Below are 23,728 nucleotides of genomic sequence, written 5' to 3' on the forward strand. Positions count from 1 at the left end.
TTTCTCTTGGGAATGGGATTCTCACATGCCCATGTCCCCCACCCAGCCACCTCCTGAGACTACATGGTTATGGTTTCTTAGAAGCTGTGCTTTCAAAAGCTTCACTTCTCTCCATTGGTGCAGTAACCGTGCTCTCTCGGCATTGTCTTTTCTTTTTTCAGTATTTTCACGTTCCAGACAGTGCCACTTTCAGCATCTGCGCAGGTGGAGAGCAGCCTGCTGTGAAATCCAGCTCCCTTCCTTGCTGGGACCTGATGCCCGATATCAGTCAGTCACCACTGGATGCCTCCATGCTGCAGAAGCAGATCTTGCTGGCCTTTTCTCCTGCCTCAGGTGCCAACAGTTCCCAGTGCTGGAGCCTGCCGGCTATAGTTAAACAAGAGTTTCCCAGACAGAGTGTAGCCGTGCCCTTCGGAAGTTGTGGGGAAAATGGATTCTGCACCAGGTATTTTATCTCCGTGTGAATGCCCTTCTTAGCTTGTTGCGATAGCTCTTCATCAAGGCACCAGGAGAGACAAAAACAGCTGCATTGCTCACCACGTGTAAAACTGGGTTTGACTTTTACTTTTTTTAATGTGTATTTACTTTTGAGGAGCAGGAGAGGGGCAGAGAGAGAGGGAGACACACGTGAGCAGGAGAGGGGCAGAGAGAGAGGGAGACACAGAATCTGAAGCAGGCTCCGGGCTCTGAGCCGTCAGCACAGAGCCTGATGCGGGGCTTGAACTCACAGACCGTGAGATCGTGACCTGAGCCGAAGTCAGACGCTTACCTGACTGAGCCACCCGGGTGCCCCAGGTTTTACTTTGATTTTTAATGGCTTCTAGACATCGTACACAATTGGGCAAACATTGTGATCACATGTGGGTTGCCCCAGCGTACTCCTGATGAGATTTTTCCCTTATTGCAGCTTATGGGGGGTGGGGGTGGGGGGGAAGGATGGTGTTTGTGGCATGAAATAGCAGCAATACATCAAAATGAAAAGATAGCCTTCTATGATGACTTCTTAGCCTCTGTCAAGGGTTAAAATATGAGAGAGTCAAGTTGGAAAACCTTTTTCCTTTCCCATATTTTACATCTACTTCAAAATGGAATTTTTCTTTAAAAGTCATTAGCAGAGATAACTTAGATAAACACAAGTCACAGAAGACTCTGTTCTGTGGTTGTTCCTGCACGCAAGTTGCTCCAATTACCGATTACCAATTATGCAAATAACAACCACAGAATCAAGCCGGAGACATGTAATGGTTTGTTCATACTGGACTTTTATTTTGTGGTTGTTTTGCATGCAATACGTCCTTTCTGTAGCTGTCGGGAATAACTTATGTATGGTATATGCAAAAAGTACAGAAGAAAACATCTTGTGATCTTCTTAGAGGTACCTTTTTCCCGTGATTGTGATTTTACAGACTTCATTTGAGATTCGAGCTATTCTAACTTTTTGATGTCTACAGAGATTTCTAATAGTAATATTTTAAACGATAACTTCCCAACTTACGTTATCCATAATAGTAAGGCCCTGTTCCCTACACATATCCCTTCTTCTTTCACAACATTCAGAAACATCCTGATTTTATAAACACTTTTCATCCCTGATTCTGAAGAGGAGAGTGGTTATATTTATATTCTGGCTGGAGAAGTTAAGTGTGGTGAGTTGAAGGAAGTATTTTTGAAAGTGATGTGAACCTATGTCGAGAAAACAAAATTTATTTTTAAAACTGAAAGCCAAAATTTAAAATAAAATTGCATTTGGAAATGATGTTTAAAATTCTAAGAATTCTAAGACACGATTGTATTAATATAACTTAATCTTATCTACAAATACTAAACTAGATATTAGATTGAAAATACCATATGTTAGTCCTGGCCCCCCAGCTTTCTTGGCTAGCAAGAAGAAATTCTCTGAGGTTGGCTTGCCCCAGCTCTTTCAAAATTAGGCTGGGGAAAGAGCTTTGGTATGAATCCAGGGACTGTACTCAGCAAGTGAATTCGCTTCCTACAAGCCCCATCTCCTCTTCCCCCTCCTCCCCTCAGTCCTGCCATGCACCTTTGATGTGTTGTTAATGTGATTTCCCCAAACGCTACTGGACAATTCACTTTGGCATTTCAGGCAAATACTATGGGAAGAGCTCACCTTGGTGAACAGGGTAAATGGCATTTGGGGAATTCTTTAATGCATCATCAACCCCTTTTAATCAGTGTAAACTGAGGGCTACATTTGGCAAATACCTGATTTCTTTGATTAATTTGATCAGTCCATGTAATTTAAACCTCCGAGAGGATTTTTTTGTCCTGTTTTGATACGAAATATTGTTTGGTAGTCTATGATGTAGACTGGAAGAGTTTTGTGTCTCCGCTGTAGAGGACAGCCTATGCCCACACAGCACTTTTTCTAACACCGATTAATACAGCTTTGCTCTTGGTATGCAAAGTGGAGGTCATGTCAATATGATGATGTGAAAACTGACAGCCAGCATTATGAGCCTACCTACCTTTTGAATATAAAAAGAGCAAGTACCCATGTTCTCTAGCAGTCTTTCTAAAAGCATATCATCTCCTCTTAAGCCAAAATTTACCAAGCACTTCTGAAGAGGAAGGCCCTGCATGTGTAGAGTTTAAGGCACATCTGCACAAAGGAGAGCAGAGCAGGAGGAAGAGGTTAGCACACGGTTGGCCAGAATTCTAAGTGGTAGAAGTTATGGTTTTCCTCTTTGAAATAATTTTTTACGTCTTTGAATATTTCATGATAATTATGTGATACTATTGTCGAGAAAAAGTCAGTAAAGCTGTAATTAGTATAAGTCCGTTACTAGATGAGAGGATGGCCTCCTTTCTCTGGAAAACACTTCTTCTGATTGATAAAAGAGATGGTGTTGTGCAGTTGTGAATATTACAAATCTAAATAAACATGTACCACGAGAGGAAGCATTCATTTTTTTCTAAACCGCTTCTGTCATTTGATTTGATTTCATTCCAGGGCAGTAGCACTGACATATCAAGAACACTTTGGAGTGACTTATTTAACCCTCTCAGAAGACCCTAGTCCTCGGATAATTTTCCACAACAGATGTCCAGTAACAATCCTTATAAAGGAAAATATTAAAGGTATATTTTATCGCATTGAATCTAAATAATATAAAACCTATAATCTTCCTGGAGGTTTTTAATTCAGTAGCTACCTGTGATCCTGTGAAGAACACTGAAATAAAAGTATCATTCATCTCTCTTCGAGAAGTTTCTCCTGCCACATTATGTTTAATATCCCTTCGTCTTTGTCAAGGCCTGAGTCTGCATGTGCCTTTTTTTTTTTTTTAGATATTCCAAAGTTTGAGGTTTATTGCAGAAGAATTCCTTCTGAGTGCTCAATTCATCATGAACTGTATCATCAGATTTCCAATTATCCAGACTGCAAGACCAAAGACTTACTTCCTAGCCTCTTTTTGAGAGTAGAATGTCTGGGAGACACAACAACTGAGTGGAGCGATGCCATCGACATCAACAGTCAGGGAACACAGGTCAGTGAGCCACACGTGTTCCCATCAAGGCCCCAAGACACATTCTTTTGTCTAAGGTTTCCATGCTTGTCTGCTTCTAAACAGCATGTTCTCAGTGCTAAACTTCTTATCTCCAGATGAGGATGCATGTATCCATTTCTACGTCCTCGTTAGGTTATACATTCTCACATACAATGTGTACCTCCACAATGTCCTATACAACTGTTTACCAGAGAGAAGCACTCGGTAAAGGCAAGCACACTGGGTGTGATCCAAAGTCGAAAATGAAATAAAATTGTTAGACTCCTCTATATAGAAGGTGGTCCTACTATCCATATTTTAATTTTTTTTTAACATTTTTTTATTTACTATTGAGAGACAGAGCATGAGCATGAGAGGGGCAGAGAGAGGAGAAGACACAGAATCCAAAGCAGGCTTCAGGCTCTGAGGTATCAGCACAGAGCCCGACAGGGGATCAAACTCACAAAGTGCAAGATCATGACCTGAGTCTAAGTCGGATACCTAACCGACTGAGCCACCCAAGAGCTCCCTACGGTCCAGATTTTAGGACAATCGTTATGCCAACCCTAGATTCATCCCCTCTTTAGAATTTAATATAAAAATATACACATTCTTCCTAGGAGTACATACCACTCTACAAATACAAGTATAGTTTAAAAACCCTGAACAGATAAAATGTCCCAATTTGTCTCTGTCTTAATCTCAGTGCTAGTGGTGTTTATTTTTGTTAAAAATGGCATGTGAACCTAACATTTCATTTCTGCTGTACTTAAAAATTTCCCATTTTATGTGTATAATTCACGGGCATTAAAAAACATTCACAATGTTGTACAACCGTCACCACTCTCTGTTCCATCATCCCAGACAGAAACTCTGTACACGGTAAGCAATCCCTCTCCATTCTCCCTCCACTCAACCCCTGGTAGCCCCTGTTGTACCATGTGTCTCTGAACTTGCCAGGTTCCAGGTGCCTTGTGTAACTGGAATCATACAGTATTTGTCTTGCTGTGCCCGGATAATTCACTTTGCGTAGTATTTTCAAGGTTCATTCATCCATGTTGCAGCGTCTGTCAGAACTTCATTCCATTTTGTGGCCAAGTGATATTGTGCTATCCTTTGTCACAGTTCTTTCGTACGTATTAATTCATTTGACCTTCACAACAAGCTTGTGAAGTAGGTCTCTTTGTCATGGTTACAGGACACATATCAAATCATAAATATATTTACTATAATAATGACTCTCACTTCGTGATCGCTTACTGCATACCAGGCATCATGCTGAGCACTTTACGTTCATTCCTGTCTAACCTTTCCAGCAGCCGTACAAGATGGGACTATCATCCCCATGTTACAGAAGTGAGAACTGAGGCCTCCAGAAGTAACACGGCTTAGTTCCCATGTGTTACAAGAGAAGGGACTGGGATTTCATCCCGACCTGCCAGACCCCAAAGCACTGCTCCAAGCTACCATGCTGTAAATGCTGCTTCCCTACCTGGGATTCCTGAACGCCCCTCTTCCCCAGCTGGCACATTCTTTCTCATCTCCCAAGAGATTCTCTGTCTTCACTCCTGTGAACTCTCCTCCCCACCACCGGCCCCTCTCCATGTTCACTTATCATTTGTAACATTAAGTTGCATTTATTTCTTTAAAAGCTCTCCTACCAATTTAGTATTCCTGGCAGTCAGATACCTGCCTTATTCATCCTCAGGCTACAGCAGAGTGCCTGTCAACACAGGAAGATCTTAGTAAACATCACATCAGCAAATGAGTGGCTGTGTGAATGAGAAGATGAGGTCAAGCGAGAGAGGTCCTGTAAAGGAGGAGAAGAGAGCCCCCAGCCCTAACCTCGGGAAACGCCGACATGTCAGTGCAGAGCAGTAAAAGAGACTGAGAGGGAACACGCATAGTGGCAGGAGGAGACCCGGGCAGGGGAGAAACGGAACGCCCCTGATGGACAAAGCTTACAGGCTGTAAAATGGTGGAGAGAAGCAAGGTAGCAATTGGAAATGACAGGTTCAGAGGCAGTGGGAGGGTGGGCGTGGAGGAACATGAGAATTGTGTTTTCCAGGAGTGAGGCCATGAAGCAAAGGAGGTCAGAGAGGAGGAAGCTCTTTTCTGTACTGCAGGGATGGAGTCAGTCAAGAAGTGGAAGAGACAGTGAGGAGCTGCCCAGAGAGACGAGTCCCAGGCACAGGGAGCGTAGTTCTCCTTGGACAGAAGGACCACGTCCTCTTCCCTGGCTGTAGAAAAGAGGTGGGACTGGGCACAGGGAGGGAGAGCTCTTTGGAGGCAGGGGCCAGGAAATTGAATTGATGCACGGTGGCCTTAAGTTTATTGTGAAGTTTGGAATAAATCGTCGGCCAAGAGAGAGAGGGAAAGGGCTGGGGGTCTGGGGAGAGAATTAGCCGCAGAAACAGGTGGAGGACGTGGCCAGGGACAGGGACAGATGCAAGAATGGATGAGCAGCCTGGGGGCCTCCCTCACCTCGGAGACCCGCGTATGTACTGGCTCCACATTACACAGGGGTGTGGTTTCTTCTGTCCGCAGCACTCATGAGATGAATGCTGAAAATCTGTTAGATCCGTGCAGACTCGGGAGACATTCCTGGTCTCATTAATGTACAAAATAAATATTGCAAGCTTCTCAAGGGTTCCTGAACTCCTCTGCATCGTTTTGAAGATTTTCAAAACTTTGCTTACTTCTCTATGTCTGGGGGATTCTTTACAATAGGCATTCTGCCTGCCAAACCTTATTTCAGGGATTCCCATTCACTCTAAATTTCCTCAAACCTTTGTAGTCACAGATACTTCAAAGCTAGGAAGAGGTACTCTTTCCAACACCCTTACCATCCCTGGTCTGAGGACCCAGCAAAGGCTCATGTTCCCATTAATCTTTGAGGAGCTGTGTGCCATATGTCCTGCAGACCATGGTTCACTTCCTCCTCTGCAGGAAGATTTGTTTCAGACCCTCACCGGCATCTCCTCAGTAATACACCAGGGCATATAAATCACTGGGGAGCGAAGGGAGCTGTGTCCTCTGATGAAAGGAAGCAGCCCTTCTGTAGGAGTGAGATCGTCTTCCAGGAGCCTTTCCTCAGCCCTTGGTCTGAGGCACATGATGCCAATTTCCAAGCTGACCTTAAAAAGCAGGATTAAAACACTGTAAAATCCCTAATATTGCCTCCAGGAAGAGAACTCCTTTAGCTTTTGCCAGAGATAGGCCCCTCGCCTCAGTTTTGGAAATAGAACAGTGCTATGTTGCATAATTTTGAAATGGACTATGAGAGGGAACATGCAGAAAATGAGTTTATAATCACGCAAAGAAGTGTTCTTCAGATACAGGAGTCACCGGGAAGACCCGATAGCATGTAGGCCACAAAATCCGGACTGCATTTGGCATGGGGTTTCCAGGGTTGTGTTACCAGCTCACACCTGTCTAGGAGACCTCTCATGGTGGTTCAGACTGAGCCCCTGATGCAGCAGCTGGTGCTCTTGTCCATAACTTGACAGGGAGTGGTAGCCTGACTGACTCGAGAGGAAAACATCTTTAGATCCCAAATAAATAAGCAAAGACGTAAAAAATGAGCTTACATTGACCATTTTAAGCCACAGTTTTGATCCTATCTGGAAAACAGGTTAGAACCCTGCGTAGTTCATGGGATTTCATTTCCTGTTAATCAGAAGTCTTATTTTGGTCAGCGTTAGCCAATATTTTTTTGAATAAAAAGGTACAAAGAAAACGTAGTTACCATTTAAGTAACATAAACACTAAGAGGCATGCTTCAGTCATCAGTCACCAAATACTTACTGAGTTTCTAATACGTGCCAGACATTGTAACTTAGTACTGGGACTACAGGAAGCAGAGTGAACTAAAGGGAACAACACCCTCACCTCCCAGGAGATGACAGGTGAAGGAGAGGATAAGCAAGTGATCGCCTAGGTGGCTGTATTGTGAAGTCCAGTAGGAACCATGAAGGGAAGGTACAGTTGTCTTGTTAGGATATACAGCAGACTGGTTTGAGAGGCCAAGGAATATCTCTCTGGTAAGAGACCTGGCATCTCTGCCTTCAAGCTGAGCAGGCATTAAGTAGACAAAAAAGTGGGAAACTTTTCTTGGCGGAAAGAGCAACATGTTTGAAGCTTCGGTGCTCAGAGAGGGAGCGTGGTCCTTCCGGGAACCTAAATGCCAGTGTGGTCATAGTGCCAGCTGAAGAAAAGGGGGGTGGGAGAAGGGGTTTAGTGAGACAATTCAAGGCCAAATCCAGCAAGATTCTGTGTCTGCACCTAAGGACTTGGGTTTTTATCTTAAGAGCCTTGGGAAGTCTTTGAATTGGTTATGAAACGTAGTGTCTGAGCCATTGAAACAGCAAAGAAGAATGAGCGATGTGATTCCCCTTAAAGTTTGCAGGTGAATTTTCTTCTAAAAAGATTCAGTGAATTCTCATGATCTTTGACTCTGAGCAGAAGTCTTTAGTGGAGTCAGTGTCACCAGTGTTTTCTTCTCAGTGTGTGAAAGATGGGGAATGACAATCCTTCATGGTTATAGAGCTCTATACCATTTACAAAGTGCTCTCACATCCACGGTCTCAATTCTTCCATTCATTTATTCAGCAAACTTTTATTGAGGAACTATCAAGAGCCAAACCCTTTGCCCTAAATAAGGCATTACTCCTGCTTCAGGAACCTGAGTGTAAGTAAATAAATGTAGTCAAGTGGAGTAAGTCCTAAGACAGAGCCTTTGATCATGGCAAAAATTCTGGGATCGTTAGGGCAATAATTTTATGTTTATTTTCCTGATGAGAGGATTGAGGCTTAAAGAGTAATCAGCTAGGTGGTTTGTAAGTAAGCAGGATCAGGCTGGAACCTGGATCTGCCCACATGTGGCCCAGTCCTGTTTTTCCTGCACCAAACTGAGCTCACTGTCTATCCTTTGGAGTCCAGCCCTGGCTACCAATATCACTACCTGAAGGTTCATGAAAGCACAGGTTAGAAGAGGTTTTCTAATCTCCACTTTACCTAGGGCAGGAGTCCCTTCCATGACATCTCCCCTCAGTGTCCTGGCTGTGGCTTATTCCTGCAGTGACTACAGGAAAGTTTCTGCTTGTATCAAGCTGAAATCTGTCCCTCTGTGGCACCCACTCATTCATCCTTGTTTTACCCTGTGGGGCATCACAGATTGTTTACTTCCCCCTCTAATATAGCAACACTACAATTATTTGAAGGCAGCTTCAACATCTTCTCTAAGTGTTCCCTTATCCAGGCCAAACATTTCTGGTTCCTTGAATCATTCCTTCAGTAAATGTGATTTCCAGACCCATCACCACAGTTACCCTTGTCTGAATACACTAGTGTGTTATGTTCCCTTTTAAAAATCTGGCAGCCAGAATTATACATAGTATTCCAAATGTGGTCTAACCAGCTATTACCTCCCTGTGCTTCCATTAATAAAGTAGAAGATTGAGTTAGCTTTTTATTAACAAGTTCAGACTGTTTGTTATTATTGAACTTGTGGTCAACCACATCCCCCAGGTCTTTATCATATGACTTGCTGTACAGTTGACTTTTTGAACCCAGTGACAGGACTTTACATTTATCCCCAATAAATTAAATCTTGTTGCTATTGGCCTAGTCCGGCCTGTTGAAATCACTTAAAAAAAAATTGTGATGCTGTCATCCAACATATTAAGTATCCTTGGTAGCTCTATGTCATCTATAGATGTGGCAAGCATGCATTCTACATCTTCATCCAAGTCATTAATAAATATGTTGAACAGGACACGTCCAAGGTCTACTTGCAATGGTGAATCACCAGCTACTTCCCTAATGCATGGGTTCGGTCAGCCACTAACACACCAAACTGTACTGTCATCTAGCCCACATGTCTTACATAAGAAAATCCATCTAAAAGCACTTTTTAAACCATACTATATAAGATATTTCTTATCTTGCTTACAAGGTTACCATGAGACACTTTGGTAAGTGCCTTGATGAACCAGGACTCAAGTGTGTAATCCGCCCACTTGGTGCACAACAGACAGAGGTAACCCTGAGCGCTGATGCTTAAAGAGCATGTGTAGTCATTTTCTGAGACCCCTTTAGCCTCCATCCAGGAATTTTCATGCAGAAAAAAGCCACCAAATCCAAGTGAGTATCTGACTTATCAAATGCACAGTACAGATATTTTGGCTTCTTGCTTACTTCACTTGCCTTCCCATATATCCCGTATCAGGGCCAGAAGGGGTATCAGCAGGTTGGTACCCACTTCTGAACAACTGCCAAGTGCCTTCCCTGGTCTAGAGTCTTCTGTGTGTTTACAGTTTGTTCCAGCTGAGTCGCAATGCGTTTAAAGATGCTTGAGAGTAAGGATTTCCCTAAGTATTTTTCAGTAATTACACAGAGGGAAGAATTCTACCCAGAATAACGCTATTTTGTTTTCATGCTTATCCACCTTTTTCTCACTTTAGAAATTGATCATTTTAGAAATTCGTTTCCCTTCTTTTCCTCTCTGAGAGATCTCATCTCATTGCTTTAGCTACCAACTATCATCCAGTCACTCTCAGATCTCTCTCTGGCCTCTGCGTCCCTCCTAAGCTCCAAGTCTGTGTTCTTACCACTCACCAGATATCTCCACCTAAAATTCACAAGCACCTCAAACCCAACATCTCTGAAATCAAAGTGATCATTTTCCATTCCCCAAGCCAGCTTCTCTTAGAGTTCTCACTTTAGTGATTGTTATCGCCATTTTCCCAGTATAAAAACCTTGAATAATATTTATGCAAACTTGTTTTAAATTCCTGCTTTATGTCAAGCACTCTACAAATATCATTAGTCCCTGCCACATCCCTTAAAGGTAGATGCTACCTGAAGCTCAGAGAAGTCAACTTGCACAGAGCAAGTGGACCTGGGATCCAAACCCAGACTGTCAGGCTTCCTGAACTTTTCCTACTGCAGCCCAGTGCCTTCCTTTCCCTCTCTTCCCCCTACACATCCAGGAAGTCATCAGGTGCCGGCAGAAATCCTCAGAAATGTCTCTGGTTCTGCCCCTTCTCTCTGTGACCATGGTCTACTCCAGGCCTTTTATCCATCATTCCTCTCCCAGATTTTAGCAATAGCCTTTAAGGCCCTTTAAGGGTCTCTCTGTTGTCAACCTCTTCACCTTCAAGTCTGTCTCCACAAGTACCACAAAAGTGATTACTAACACACAAGAGTCCAGCCCAGAGAAGGCTCTCTAGGCCTGAAACTCTGGGCCTTAAACTGCTTAAAACAGACGACTGACTACCTGAGACCAAGCAGGCTACATTCAACTCCCTTATTCCCTCTACGCGTTAGGGATCAGTCCTGTAGCACATAGTCCCATAGTACACATGCAAATCTCTTCTTCCCTTCAAAGCCTAAGCCTTGGATTCTTCCATATTATGGTTTTCTTTCTTAACATATTTCTTACAAGCCACCTCATCTAGAGAAATAAGTAGTAACTTTTCCATTTATTCCTTCCCAAAATAGGGAGTACAATTTTTTATGAAAGATGAGTTTTAGCCAAAGTTCAGAACAAATAACATGGCTGATTGATTTATCTGCAGTTCTGCCCCTGGAGGCTAAGTATCTGCCTTCTGCAAGCTAGAGACCCAGGGAAACCATAGCATAATTCAGTCTGGGTCCAAAGGCTTGAGAACCAAGGGATTTGATGGCATAAATTCATCAGGAGAAGATAAAATGAGATGTTCTAGCTCAACAGTGTGGCAGGAGAAAAGGGGGTAGCCCCTCGACAGGCTGGATGATGTCCCCCACACTGGAGAAGGCAGTCTGCTGAGTCCATTGATTCAAATGCTAATCCCATCCAGAAACAGCCTCACAGACACATCCAGCAATAATGCTTAACCTGGGCACCCTGTGGCCAGTCAGGCTGACACAAAATCACTCATCACAGAAAAGAAGTGAAAATCTGAGGTGGGGGCAACATGACTTAGGTAGAAGAAAGAGAAAGGGAGGAAGCCCAGTAAGATGTTTCCTATGGCTATTGGAACCCAGTTGAAGAAGAAATCGGCAAAATATTGAAGGAAGGGAGTATGGAAGGAGTTTTAATAACAGTTCTACCTATTATGTAAGTCTACCTCAGCTGCAGTGCTGGGATACTTTATAACTCCCTCCCTCCAAGGATTATCCTTGGATTGTCGCATATGGCCTCTAAGGAAAAAGGGAGACTTTCAAAATTCATTCTTTTATTTCTTGTGTCCCCCTGTAACTTATTAACTTAGTGTTGTTGTTGTTGTTGTTGTTGTTGTTGTTGTTGTTGTTGTTGTTTAAGAGAAAGAGTACAATCTAGAGCAGTAGAGGGAGAAAGAGAGAATTTAAGCAGGTGCCATGCCCAGCACTGGGGCCCAACATGGGGCTTGATCTCATGAACTGAGCCGAAACCAAGAGTTGGATGCTTAACCAACTGAGCCACCCAGGCACCCCCCCCCATAACTTATTAACTTAGTAAAATAAATTAGTATAATTTTTTTTAATATTTTTTGCTACATATAAATGTAATCAATCATTTTAATGCTCAGTTGTTTGAGCATTGGACTCTTGATTTAGGTTCAGGTCACGATCTCACAGTTCGTGAGATCAAGCCCTGTGTCAGGCTCTGTGCTGACAGCATGGAGCCTGCTTGGGATTCTGTCTCTCCTCCTCTCTCTGCCCCTCCCCTGCTCGCTCGCTCTCTCAAAATAAATAAATAAATTTTAAAAAAGATAACTGTAGAAAAGCACAAGTTATGTTGAAGTGTTTCTTATTTGTAATTGTAGTAAAAGACAATGTACTAAGGGCATTGTGGAGGGCAAGACATAGGCCCAGAGTAGTGTTCTTATTCCCATATGTGTGAGAGAAAGTCTTACTGATCATAGTGCTCCAACACAGATACAGAGAGTATCCTCCAAGTATTTTGTGGCCAAAGCAGCAAATCTCTTGACTATATGTTGCCCATAGCGTCCCCTACACCACCAGTGTGAAGTGAAGGAAGAAAAAACACCTAAATGATGGCACTGATCAGGACTGGCTAGCTTATTCTATAATAAACTCAGCAACAACAAGCAGAAATCCCCTTGGTCATTACTCATTTAATTTAGTGAATTAAATGAGTGTTTGTTTGTGTGCAACAAACACACTGCCTCCCCAGGGTTCCGATGAGTCACGACGTCCCACTGGAAATCCAGGACTTCTGAGTGATGCTCTCTTAGTCTGGACTTGACTCCTTTCACCTGGAGACCTGTGAGCTCATGCTGTTCTCCCCTCCCCCCATTTTACAAGATAGGATCATTGTTTTAACCCCTCCAAATTGGAAATGGGAAGGATGAGACAGAGCAGCAGCCTCTCATCTATGACAAGTCCAAAAAGTTTCTGAGCACGTAACTGTGTGGCGTTTATACCTTGAAACAAGGACTGGTCTTTGAGCCCTGTCTCTGCTCTTGGAACTGCGCTCTCACCATTTTTCTTCCAGCCCCTGGACCTACTCTCAGAGATCTTTCTTGGTCACATCTGAAGCTCAAATAACCTCAGTCTCTTGTAGTCCAGACTCATGAGTGTATTCATCAGTAGTCATTTCTCAAACACTATTTGATTCCAGAGAATTTATGTACCGATAACCACATCTATGCTCCTTTTCTAGGCATATTCCTGTGCTATCTTGATTCCTTGCCTCTAACTTTAGAGCTTCTGTGGCAAATTTATACTCTTAATCTAAGCTTTTTTCTGAGTCACTTTTATAATTAAGAGGTTCTGACAGTGAGTGTGATGCCTGTACATAGCCCTAAGGCTGAGTATTAATCTGCTCTCATATTCAAACACTAACCTTTGGTCTCTTGCTGTTTGAGGTCAAAAGCATTTCTAGCTTTGCAAGACCCTGAGTTTCTGGAATCTCTGTTGTTTTTCATTTTTATTTGCAAACTGGCAAATTGTTTGCTGAGCTCATCTCTTCTTCAGAATGCATTTCCAGAGACAGCCAACAGTAGCCAACACACACTACTAATGTTTTTGTTTTCACACCTCATCTTCTGGATTAGGTTTATAATCTGCCTCCCAGGTAATCTCAGGCAACAGTTCTACTAAGTGTCTTGCTACTTCATAACATGAATTGCCATTTTAATCCCTTTCAATACCAGTTTCTACTGCCTGACCATTAAGCCAAGGACTCATGCATTAGGTTTCTGCTGGAACCCTACTTCTGTTACCAATATCTATGTTAGTTGGTATAGGCTAGGTTATGCTGCCTATCAGAACCCTAGAATTTGCTTCTTGCTCATGCTTTGTGCCCAGGGAGCTCTGTTCTCCATCGTCAGTCAAGGATGCAGGTTGATGGAGTTTCCATCACTTTCTGTCTGCCGCATTGTAACAAACCACCCCAAAACCTAGAGGCTTGAAAATGCTTGACTTCTCGTGAGTCTGAAGGTTTGGTAGCATGATTTTTCTGCAGGATGAGCCTGAGATCACTCATGCAGCCACATTCAGCTGGAAGTTGGCTGAGGAATGAATTCAGCTGGAAAGTCTGGGCATCTCTCTCACCATGTGGTCTCTCTTTAGGGAGGCTAGGCCAGGCTTCCTCACATGGTTGGCAGGAGGGCAAACCCCAGTAAGCAAGCTTTACCAAGCTTCTTGCCCCACGTTTGCTGAGATCCCATCGGCTGACGACAGCCACATAGCCAAGCTCTGTATCCGTAGGAGAGTGGACTAAGCAAGGGCATGGGTGCTGGGTGTGCGGCTGCTACAACCAGCTAGACTAGGAGTCAGCGAGGTTTTTCTTCAAAAAGTTTCTTCTTCACTAAGTATTTGAGGCTTTGAAGGCCAAACCTTCAGACCAAAACAAGGACTTATTTTGAAACCTCTGGGGAAACCTAGGTACAGGTGCCTAATTTCTCTGGTAGGTAGATACCTAACTCTCTAATCCCTAGAGCTGCCACTGTACAAAATGCTTGGCCTTGTGAGCAGTTTCTCTACTGGGGGAAAGAGACAGGGATAGGCTCCTGAGAATTAAAGTCCATGTTTCTTCCATTCTAGTGGTGAGTGAAAGGGACACCCAGCAAATTTTTCTGCAGAGTCCAGGTTTTTGACCAGAAGAAGTACCTTTAGAGGTTTGGGTTCATTTGCCTGCTTCAAAGTCCCTTGGGCAGTTAACAGAAGCCATCAGCTTGCCTAATCTTCACTCTTAGAAGGTGCTAGTGTCCTCATTTCCTAAGGCCCAAAGATGACTGTGAGAATGAGCAGAACAGTAAATATGTCCCTTACTGATCCTCTCCCTCCCTCCTCTGAGGGGTGGTAGTTCTCTGCTAAAACCCTGGGACATACGCTGAAGTTACGCAGAGTCACTGAGAGAGGGAAATATAGATGTTTGTCCCAGATGAATAATCCCACATCTATAAGCCTAGTAAAAAAACAGTAGACGTCCTTTGCATATCATACAAAATAATAAATGTGAGTGTTTCTCAAATAATACCTGTTTTGCTTTAGATTCATGAGCTGAGCCATTTTTTAAGTTGGCTGCATTCCAGATTTTATCACAGTCAACTACAGTTTTTATCTTAGAACAGATAAGGCAGATTCAAGATACAGGGTCTTTTGAAACAGATATTTCTGCAGAACAACCCATTTGGGAAACATGTCCATAGAGAACAAATGGACTCTGCTCCTGCCCTCAAGAAGCTGACAATCTAGCAATTGAGTCAGGTGTATAAACAGGCGACTATACTACAAACAATACAGGCTCGTGATGAAATAGAAATGTGGTTAAAATGCCTCAGGAATGCTGGAGTTGGTATCAAGCTGAGGAAAGGAATAGGAAAATGAGAGAGTACCTTCAGGGGAAAAGGTATCCTTAAGGAGCATGTGCAAAGAGACACAGGATTTGGAAAGAACCTGTGCTGGAAGGCATCTTCTGGGCGCCGGGAGTGCTGAGTGGCGGACAAGGGCCTAAGCTAAAGCAGCAGCCGTAGGATGAAAACGAAGGCCCTAGGGGCGGAGCCTGCAGAACTGGGGCATCTGAGGACTGCTGTGCTCCAGGAGATGAGAGGGAGGAGGCGGAGGTGACGCCCAGGTGCCCTGGGTGCTGCACACGGTCAGGAGCCACTATGCAAGAAAGAAACCCAGTGACACTGAAGTCCCTTCCGGGTTTGAGTCTGTCACTGTCCCCTGTGGCTCTGTGCACACTCTTTCTGGTACCTCTTCATGTGGTCAGAATTCCAATACATTCATTACATGTCAGGCAGGCACCTCGCTTTGTTCCGTCATCCGGAAATTTGCAGTCGTCTTTTATTTGCTGCCCTAACAGTAATAAAGGGCCCAGACTTGGACTGAATTGATACTGCAGATTATCAGAATCAACGTTCCCAAACATAAGGAGGTTCTTGCCCCTACTCTCAGGTAATGTTGGCTGTGAACATGATGTTCTTGGAGTTGTTTTTCAAATAGTTCTGTTCTGTTTTCAAATATTTATCCATTTAAGCAACCTTGGTATTTAATGCTGAAAGGACATCTGTTCTACTGGCCTGGCACCTGGCTTCTGAGATCGAACTTTTTTTAGGTCTTAGTCCACCTTCCCATAGAAGCAAAATTAATTTTGACTCCAAGCAAATGAAGTTATCTGACACTATTGTTACAAGTTACATGAGAGACTAAGAGACCTTGAGGGGATTATGACATGTCAACAGCTGTTGGTAGGTTTTCTGGTATGTTTCTGTGTCCCCAGGATATGAAGACATCCTCATGGTAGTAAGTCAACACTCAAGAGCCTGGAAGTTTTTTGCATGTTGCATTTCAAGTCCTGAGTTTCAGGGTTTGGTTGTTTTTGTTTTTTTTTTTCCACAGAGGTTGATATGCACATGTAAAGCTGGCCCATGGCTGGGCTCCAGCCCATACAGAGCTATTTGCCAATTCCAAAGAAGCAGAGAAGGAAGACACACATGCCCCATCATCCATCATTGTTTTTTTCTATGAACCTTACAGCTGGATATTGAAAAATCTGGATTTGATCTTTCTTTTTTCTTTCTTCATTTCAAGTCAGCTGTATAGCCTGTACACATAGATATAAAGAAATATAACCAAGAAGTGTTTGTGGTATTGAATCAGGACTTAAGACATTTGAAAGTACCATTTCAGTAGTGTTTCTTATTTCTTTTTAATCAGATTCTGAATATTCTTTTCACAGGTTGTGTTCCTGACTGGCTTTGGCTATGTGTATGTGGACGTTGTCCTTCAGTGTGGCACAGTCTTCATCACTGTGGCCCCAGAAGGAAAAATGGGACCTATTTTAACCGCTACCAACAGGTAGGATTAATCATTATCCCAGTCACAGCATGGTAAGCTTGCCCATTAAAAATTTGTAAACCTGGGTGCCTGGGTGGCTCAGTCAGTTAAGTGTCCAACTCTTGATTTCAGCTCAGGTCATGATCTATGTCATGGTCATGAGCTCGAGCCCCACATGGGGCTCCGTGCTAAGCTTGGAGCCTGCTTAAGATTCTTTTTCTCCCTCTTTCTCTGCTCCTCCCATGCTCATATGTGTGCCCATTCTCCCTCCCTCCCTCTCTCTCTCTCTCTCTCTCTCTCTCTCTCTCTCAAAAAGAAAGGAAGGAATAAAGGGAGAGAAGAAAGCAAAGAGAGTATAAAATTGAATATATAGCTATGATTAGTCATGTATCCTAGGTATGTATGTATGTGTGTATATAACACACACACACACATAAATACTTCTCTGTTCACACATTCTCACACACACATGCCCAGAAAACATTCCTAGAACTAAGACTCAAAAGAAAGAATCAAGAGGCCCCTGCGTGGCTCAGTCAATTACGTGTCTGACTTCAGCTCAAGTCATGATCTCGCAGTTTGTAAGTTCAAGCCCTGCATTGGGCTCTGGGCTGACAGCTCAGAGCTTGGAGCCTACTTTCAATTCTGTGTTTCCCTCTCTCTGTCTCTCCCCCACTCACACTTGGTCTCTCTGTCTCTCTCTCTCTCAAAAATAAATAAACATTAAAAAAAAAATTTTTAAAGAATCAAAATTGTTAGTAGATGTGGGAGTTATAAGTGATTAGCTAATAATTTTCTGCATTTTAATTTTATAAAGAAGAATGTATTTTATAATAAAGTTTATTATTTAAAAATGTATTTAAAATATAAAATAACAATACTAACTTCCATATGTTTGTTTAAGCCTTTAAAAAAAAAAGTTCCTTGTTTTTCATATATGGTTAAGAACTTATTAATTTGGACCTGCCCAATCATTATTAATTTGAATTTACAATATTTCAAACAAGGTTGGGTAGAATGTTTTCTTTGCCCAGAACTTTGTAAAAAATGAATAGCATAACAATTGGAGACTAAATATAAAATTACATAACACAAAATTTCAAGCCTGCACAACAGTTTCAGAAACATTTGTCTATGGCATTAATAGGGCATTAATCATACTAGCAACAAATTATACATTGAGTGGTAGAAATAGGAAAGGCACAAGTATTTGCTACTATCTGTTGAATCAATGAATAAAGGAAGTATTACACCCCTTGCTTTAAAATGCTTACTGGATGCCAGGTGCTATTCTAGGGATGGGGATACAACAGTGACTAAGAAGACTCTGCTCTCAAAAAGATGATCACATTTTCCTAGGTGTAGAATGGAAGACAGAGAATAAACATAATAAAAAAAGACTTTATGGGACAGTAGAAGGTTGGCTTTCCGCAGGGGTAAAAACAGCCGGGTAAGAAAGACCAGGAGTGCCAGGGCATAAGGACAGAGAGGACACAATTTTAGAAAACCAGTGTAGGTAAGCCTTCCCACGAAGTTGACATTTGAGCAAGGACTCAAAAGCTGCAAGGGGGTTAGTAATGTGGGTATCTGGTGGAGAGCTTTCCAGACAGAAGGCACATCTGGTTCAAAGGTCTGAAACAGTGGGTCTGACATATTGGAGGCTCAAGGAAGAGGCCAGTGTGGGCCAGACAGAGTGGATGGAAGTAGAAAGAGTATCTGAGGCCAGAGCGGTAAGGGCTGGGAGAGGGGGACATGGTGTAGGACTTAGCTTTATTTCTGAATGAAATGGAGAAATCATCAGAGCATTTTGAGTGGAGAAGTGACATAATCTGACCTAAATTTTTAGAAACTTATTTATCATTTATTTGTTTGTTTGTGAGGTAGACCATATAGAAGTGAGGGTGGAAGCAGTGAAAGTAGTTAGGAGACTGTCACCGTTACTCACACTAGAGATGCTGATGGCTTAGACTGCAGTGGGATCAGTGGATGTGGGAAGGAAAGGTCAGAATCTGGATGTACCTTCTAAGAAGAAACGATTGGGTTTTCCCTGATGCACTGGATAGGGGCTAAAAATGGAGACATCAAGGAGGACTCCTAAACTCGGGCTGTAAGCAAGTGATAGGATGTGGTTGTCACTAACTGAGATGGGAAAGACCATATGCAGGTTGGGGTGGGGTGTATGATCTAGAGTTTGATTATAGACGTGACAGGTCGAGATGTTTTTTAACAAAGAAGTGACAAAGTGGAGAGGCAGTTAGATGTAGGAGACTGGCACTTGGGTGGTCCTGGGCTGCCTATGTGACTTTGGGAGCCATGAGCACCCAGACAGCAAATCGGGGCCGTGGGAATGAGTGAGATCTCCCAGTGGGGGGGCCGAGACACAGGAACAGAAGAGGGCAAGGGCTGAGCCTTGGGCACCTTAATTTTCAGTAATCAGGGAGAAGAGGAAGGGGTCGCACAGTGACTAAGTAGAAGAGAAGACCTATAAAGGAAGTGTTCCCAGAGGAAAGGAGTTATCGACAAGGTGAAATGCCATTGTAGGTCAAGTGAGCCACAGACTGAAAAGCCATCATTCAGTTTAGCCACACAGAAGTCACTTGGTGAGCGTTGCTTTGGCAGACTATGGGGGCAGAAGCCTGCTTGGACCAAGGTGAAGAGAGAATGGAAGGCAGCCAGCAGACAACGTGTGTAGAAGTTTTTATGTAAGAGAGGGCAGAAAACTGAGTAGTAGCTAGAGAAGGAAGTGGTGGAGTTACAAGAGGGATTTTGAAGACAGGAGAAATAGCATCATGTTTATAAGCTGCCGATAATGAAAAAAAAAAAGAGGGTAAAGGAGACGGGTGGGTGGCTAAAGTGATGTCCTTGAGGAGGGGAGAGCAGAAGGATTTTGTGCACCGTGACAGGTTGGCCTGAGGCAGGAGCACCGCAGTCCAGATCTGGAAATGGTAGGGAGAGCGGAGCACATGGCCCAGATGCCACTAGAGGGGCCGGGATGCAGGGGGCTCAGGGTGAGTTTTCTTCTCTTTGCTTTACTTCAAGGTGAGGAGTCTTGGTGGTTTGATTTTACCTTTCTGCCTTGAGATGATCGTGATAGAGAATTAGTGCGCAAACGCTAGAAGAATTTTGGAGTACAAATCTGGCGTTGACAAGGGAAGCATGTACAGAACATGACAAGAGCTTGTACTAGTCCCTTGGGGGACATTCCCGAGTACTGTCAGGAACGTGGCAGGTTCTGTCCAGACACCACAGTCTGAAAGTTGAATTCTTATTGTTTCTTGCGAGAACCTGATGGAATATCAGGAGGGGTGTAATAAGGCCCTATTGAAAGGAAGGGAGGGTGGGAGGGAAGGGAGGAGAGAAGAAGAAAAAGGGAGGGAGGGAGGGAAGGAAGGAAGGAAGAGAAAGAAAGAGGAAAAAGAAAAGAGGGAGACTTATGTTGTTTTCCCTTTCTCTAGAACTCTGGAGAAGATTGTGACATTTAAAATGTTCATCACTCAGTTGAGCTTGGTGGTGTTTGATGACCTCACCCACCACAGAGTATCATCTGAACTTCTGAGACTCACACTGGACAGTGTTTTCCTCCAAATGGCCCCCATGACTGGCCACCTCCGCGGGGAGGAGGCCGCTGCAGCGCCCCTTCGGCCTCACTGTGTGGAAGTCTACTGTGGGGACCTGCAGTTAGACAACCAGCTGTATAACAAGTCCAGTTTCCACTTCGCGGTCTTAGTCTGCCAGGGGGAAAAACCAGAACCCGTGCAGTGTCCCAAAATGCAAAGCCTCCTCGTATCCAGCAGAGAGCTGGAAGAATACAAGAAAAATTGTTTTATCAAACTTTGCCTCACCTTAACCGAGGGCAAGAACTTCTTATTCGATGATATTAATGAGTTCAGTTTTGAATTGAAACCTGCCCGGTTATATGTGGAAGATACATTTGTGTACTACATCAGAACTTTGTTCCGGACCTACCTTCCTGACGGCAACCTGGCCGGTCACCCTGAGGTACTCACAGGTGGCAAACAGGTGTTGCCCGCGCAGGTCAGACAGCACGCCAGGGCCTTGGTGAATCCTGTGAAGTTACGGAAACTGGTGATACAGCCGGTGAATCTCCTTGTCAGCATCCACGCTTCCCTCAAGCTGTACATAGCCTCTGACCATACGCCACTCTCCTTCTCAGTGTTTGAAAGAGGCCCCGTCTTCACCACGGCCAGGCAGCTCGTCCACGCCCTGGCGATGCACTATGCCGCGGGGGCTCTTTTCAGAGCAGGTGAGGTCACACGCTAGGGGTCCTTGATGAACTAGAGCCTGGGCCAAAAGGGATTGCTCCTGGGAGTGCCTCATCAACTTCAAGAACTAGGGAGGCACTACTGTGAGAGGGGAAGAGTGTGGGCTTTGCGGTTAGGCCTGGATTTTTTTTTTTTTTTAAGTGGGCTCCACACTCCAACTTAACTGAAAGTGGAGGGCTTGAACTCACAACCCTGAGATCAACACCTGAGATCAAGAGTCGGAAGCTTAACCGACTGAGCCACCCAGGCGCCCAAGTCAGACCTGGATTTAAGTCCACACTCCACCACTGCCTAAGGCCTTGGGCAAGTTATTGAACCTCCCCAAGTCTCAGTTTCCTCATCTCTAAAATGGGTTTTAAGATTTCTGAGAGGATAAAATAAAAGGACTTGGCACTTAATAAACACTCAACCAATAGTAGCTTTTATATTTGCTATGATGCAACTTAGACTGTTAATTCCATTTAGCATACACTTTTTAGATCCCTGCAGGACCAAGGCTCTGTATGGGCACATCAGTGCAGTCTGGAAAACCAGCCCTGGGCTTAAAAGAAATCCAGTTGTAGCTTGCTGGCTTCCTTCATTAAGGTCCATGAATAGCTGTAGGTGAGAAATTCAGAGGATTTGTGTGCTCATAAGATGCGTAAAGAGCCCTCTACCTGCCCAGTGTGGCCCTGCCAGTCTAGACAGATCGCAAAAAGAAAGTGGTTAGTGTCTCGGCTTGTCCACAGACGTGAGATGGAAGTTTGTGGGGGGGGGGGGGGGGTGTTTGAATATGAATATGAATATTGTATGGTGAGTACTGTGTGCTGAAAGACAGAGTGGTCTCAGAATATTCTATGGTAATTGGCAACAAAACACATGTTCCTGACCTAAATTCATTCCAACATGGTTTCAGTTTGATTACTCAGCTCCTTATGTTCCCATGAATTCAGGCAACAAACACCAACCAGTGTTGGGTCTTGTAGGTCCTTTCTAGCAAAAAACATGGCAGCCTTCCTTTCTGAGAGTAGCAAAGGAGAGAATGTTTGTAACATTGTACTTAGTGAAAGCATTCCCATATAAGCTTAACAGTGTAACAGTAAATGACCCATGTTGTTGCCCCACTGGTGAGATTACATTTTCTCCATAATGACATTCATAGAGTCAATAAGGTTACCTAGAAGTCTTAACTGAAAATGACAAGATCAGGGGAGGGCCCTGCCTGCACTATTGTTTTGATAGCTTGCACAACAATGAAGAAAATATTTCTCTCTTGCTAAGAAATCACTTAAAAATAAGCAGTTAACATTTCAAATTTAATAGATGGGTATATTTATAAACAATTCCAGAAACTTAACCTTTCAGGCAGTGTTTGCTTTTAACATGAGACGCGGGCACGTAAGTTACTGAGCTCTGATGTGGGGCCTGGGAAGAACTAAGCCTCCCACCAGGCCACCACATAATGCTGAGGTGTGGGGGGACAACCATGCAGGTAATGAGCTGGCAGAGAAACTCCCAACTGTGGCACCAAGGAGCCATGTCCCTGCAGCCTGTGTGCTAAAAATGCTCTGTTTTGTTTTTTGTTTTTAATGAGCTTTCACAAGAACATTCTGTTTGGATTTTTTGTAATCTACCTAAAAATCCTCTAAGCTGTTGTCCCAACCTCATTATACTCTGGGACAAGAAATTCTAATATACAGGGCCAAGTTTTTAGAGCCTGTTGAGAATTCTGTTACTAAAAACCTACAGACAAAAGGAGATGGTAGCAGGTTACCAGCACCCAGGTAGAAGAGGCTTCGAGAGAATGTACTAGCATCCTCTTAGAGGAAGGGGGAGGGCTGGCCTGGGAGTGAACAAGTTGCATCTGTATCTCACGTGGGTCAGGATTCACCCACTGAACCTGACTAGAAGGTTCTTAACTGGGATGGTGGAAATACCCTGACCTCATTTCTAGGGAAGTTTGTGGATTCACCTTGAGGAGGTTTTAAAAGTAAACAGTCAAGTAATTAGAAATGAATAGCCTATTTGAAGGAAAGAACGTGGGCTTTCTAATCTCCTGGGGTCCCTCTACACCCAAGTCTCAATTTGATAGGAAGTCAGACCGACACTCTTTTCCAACAAAATCTCCAAACATACAGGCAAAGTATACTTGCTTCTGGACGATAAAGAAGGAGTGTCCTCAGATACTTCCTGCCCGTTTCTGGCTAGCTCCCATGCTGCTGAGAAGTAACTCTGGTCCACACATGGCCCTCCCATCAGGCAGTGCTCCTGATCCAGGAGACCTACCCACCTTCGGGTGGCTGGGGGAGCCAGATGGGGAGGCTGGGTGGGATGCCTTCACTCTGTGCCCACCGTGCTGACTCTGAAGGGCCCATTGTAGATGGTCTGTGCTTGGCAATATCTTACTCTCCTTTCTTTATCCTGTGTGTAAAATCTATGGAGAGAAGGGGAATTAAGATGTTTCTAGAACAACTTGCTACCTGCAGGTAGAACCTTATGACTATTCCAGGTTAAAGGGAATCTGCTGTTTCTTTACCTGCAGAGTGAGCCCTCCAGGGAACCATATTCCACAACCTTCTTCAGTACCCTGCCTGCCCATTGCAGCCCAGGCTCACAGAAAGAGGGTGGGTGGGCTGAGCAATGAGGTAAACCTCGTTTGGAAACCCAGCCCACGTGTCC

General features: G+C 43.7%; 1 protein-coding gene across 6 annotated transcripts in view; it reads left to right on the forward strand.

The window, feature by feature from the left end:
• The window catches only part of VPS13B (vacuolar protein sorting 13 homolog B), a 795,663-nt gene that overhangs the window by 752,973 nt on the left and 18,962 nt on the right, over positions 1-23,728 (forward strand). For all 6 annotated transcript variants that reach the window (XM_040494096.1, XM_040494094.1, XM_040494093.1 and 3 more), the window contains 5 exons: positions 162-445; positions 2,975-3,102; positions 3,313-3,512; positions 16,690-16,808; positions 20,243-21,051. In XM_040494096.1, the coding sequence (XP_040350030.1) occupies positions 162-445; positions 2,975-3,102; positions 3,313-3,512; positions 16,690-16,808; positions 20,243-21,051 (1,540 nt within the window). The remainder of the gene's footprint in view (positions 1-161; positions 446-2,974; positions 3,103-3,312; positions 3,513-16,689; positions 16,809-20,242; positions 21,052-23,728) is intronic.

Source organism: Herpailurus yagouaroundi, unplaced genomic scaffold (assembly GCF_014898765.1).
Source record: "Herpailurus yagouaroundi ecotype Mexico unplaced genomic scaffold, PumYag 186, whole genome shotgun sequence".
NCBI lineage: Eukaryota > Metazoa > Chordata > Mammalia > Carnivora > Felidae > Herpailurus > Herpailurus yagouaroundi.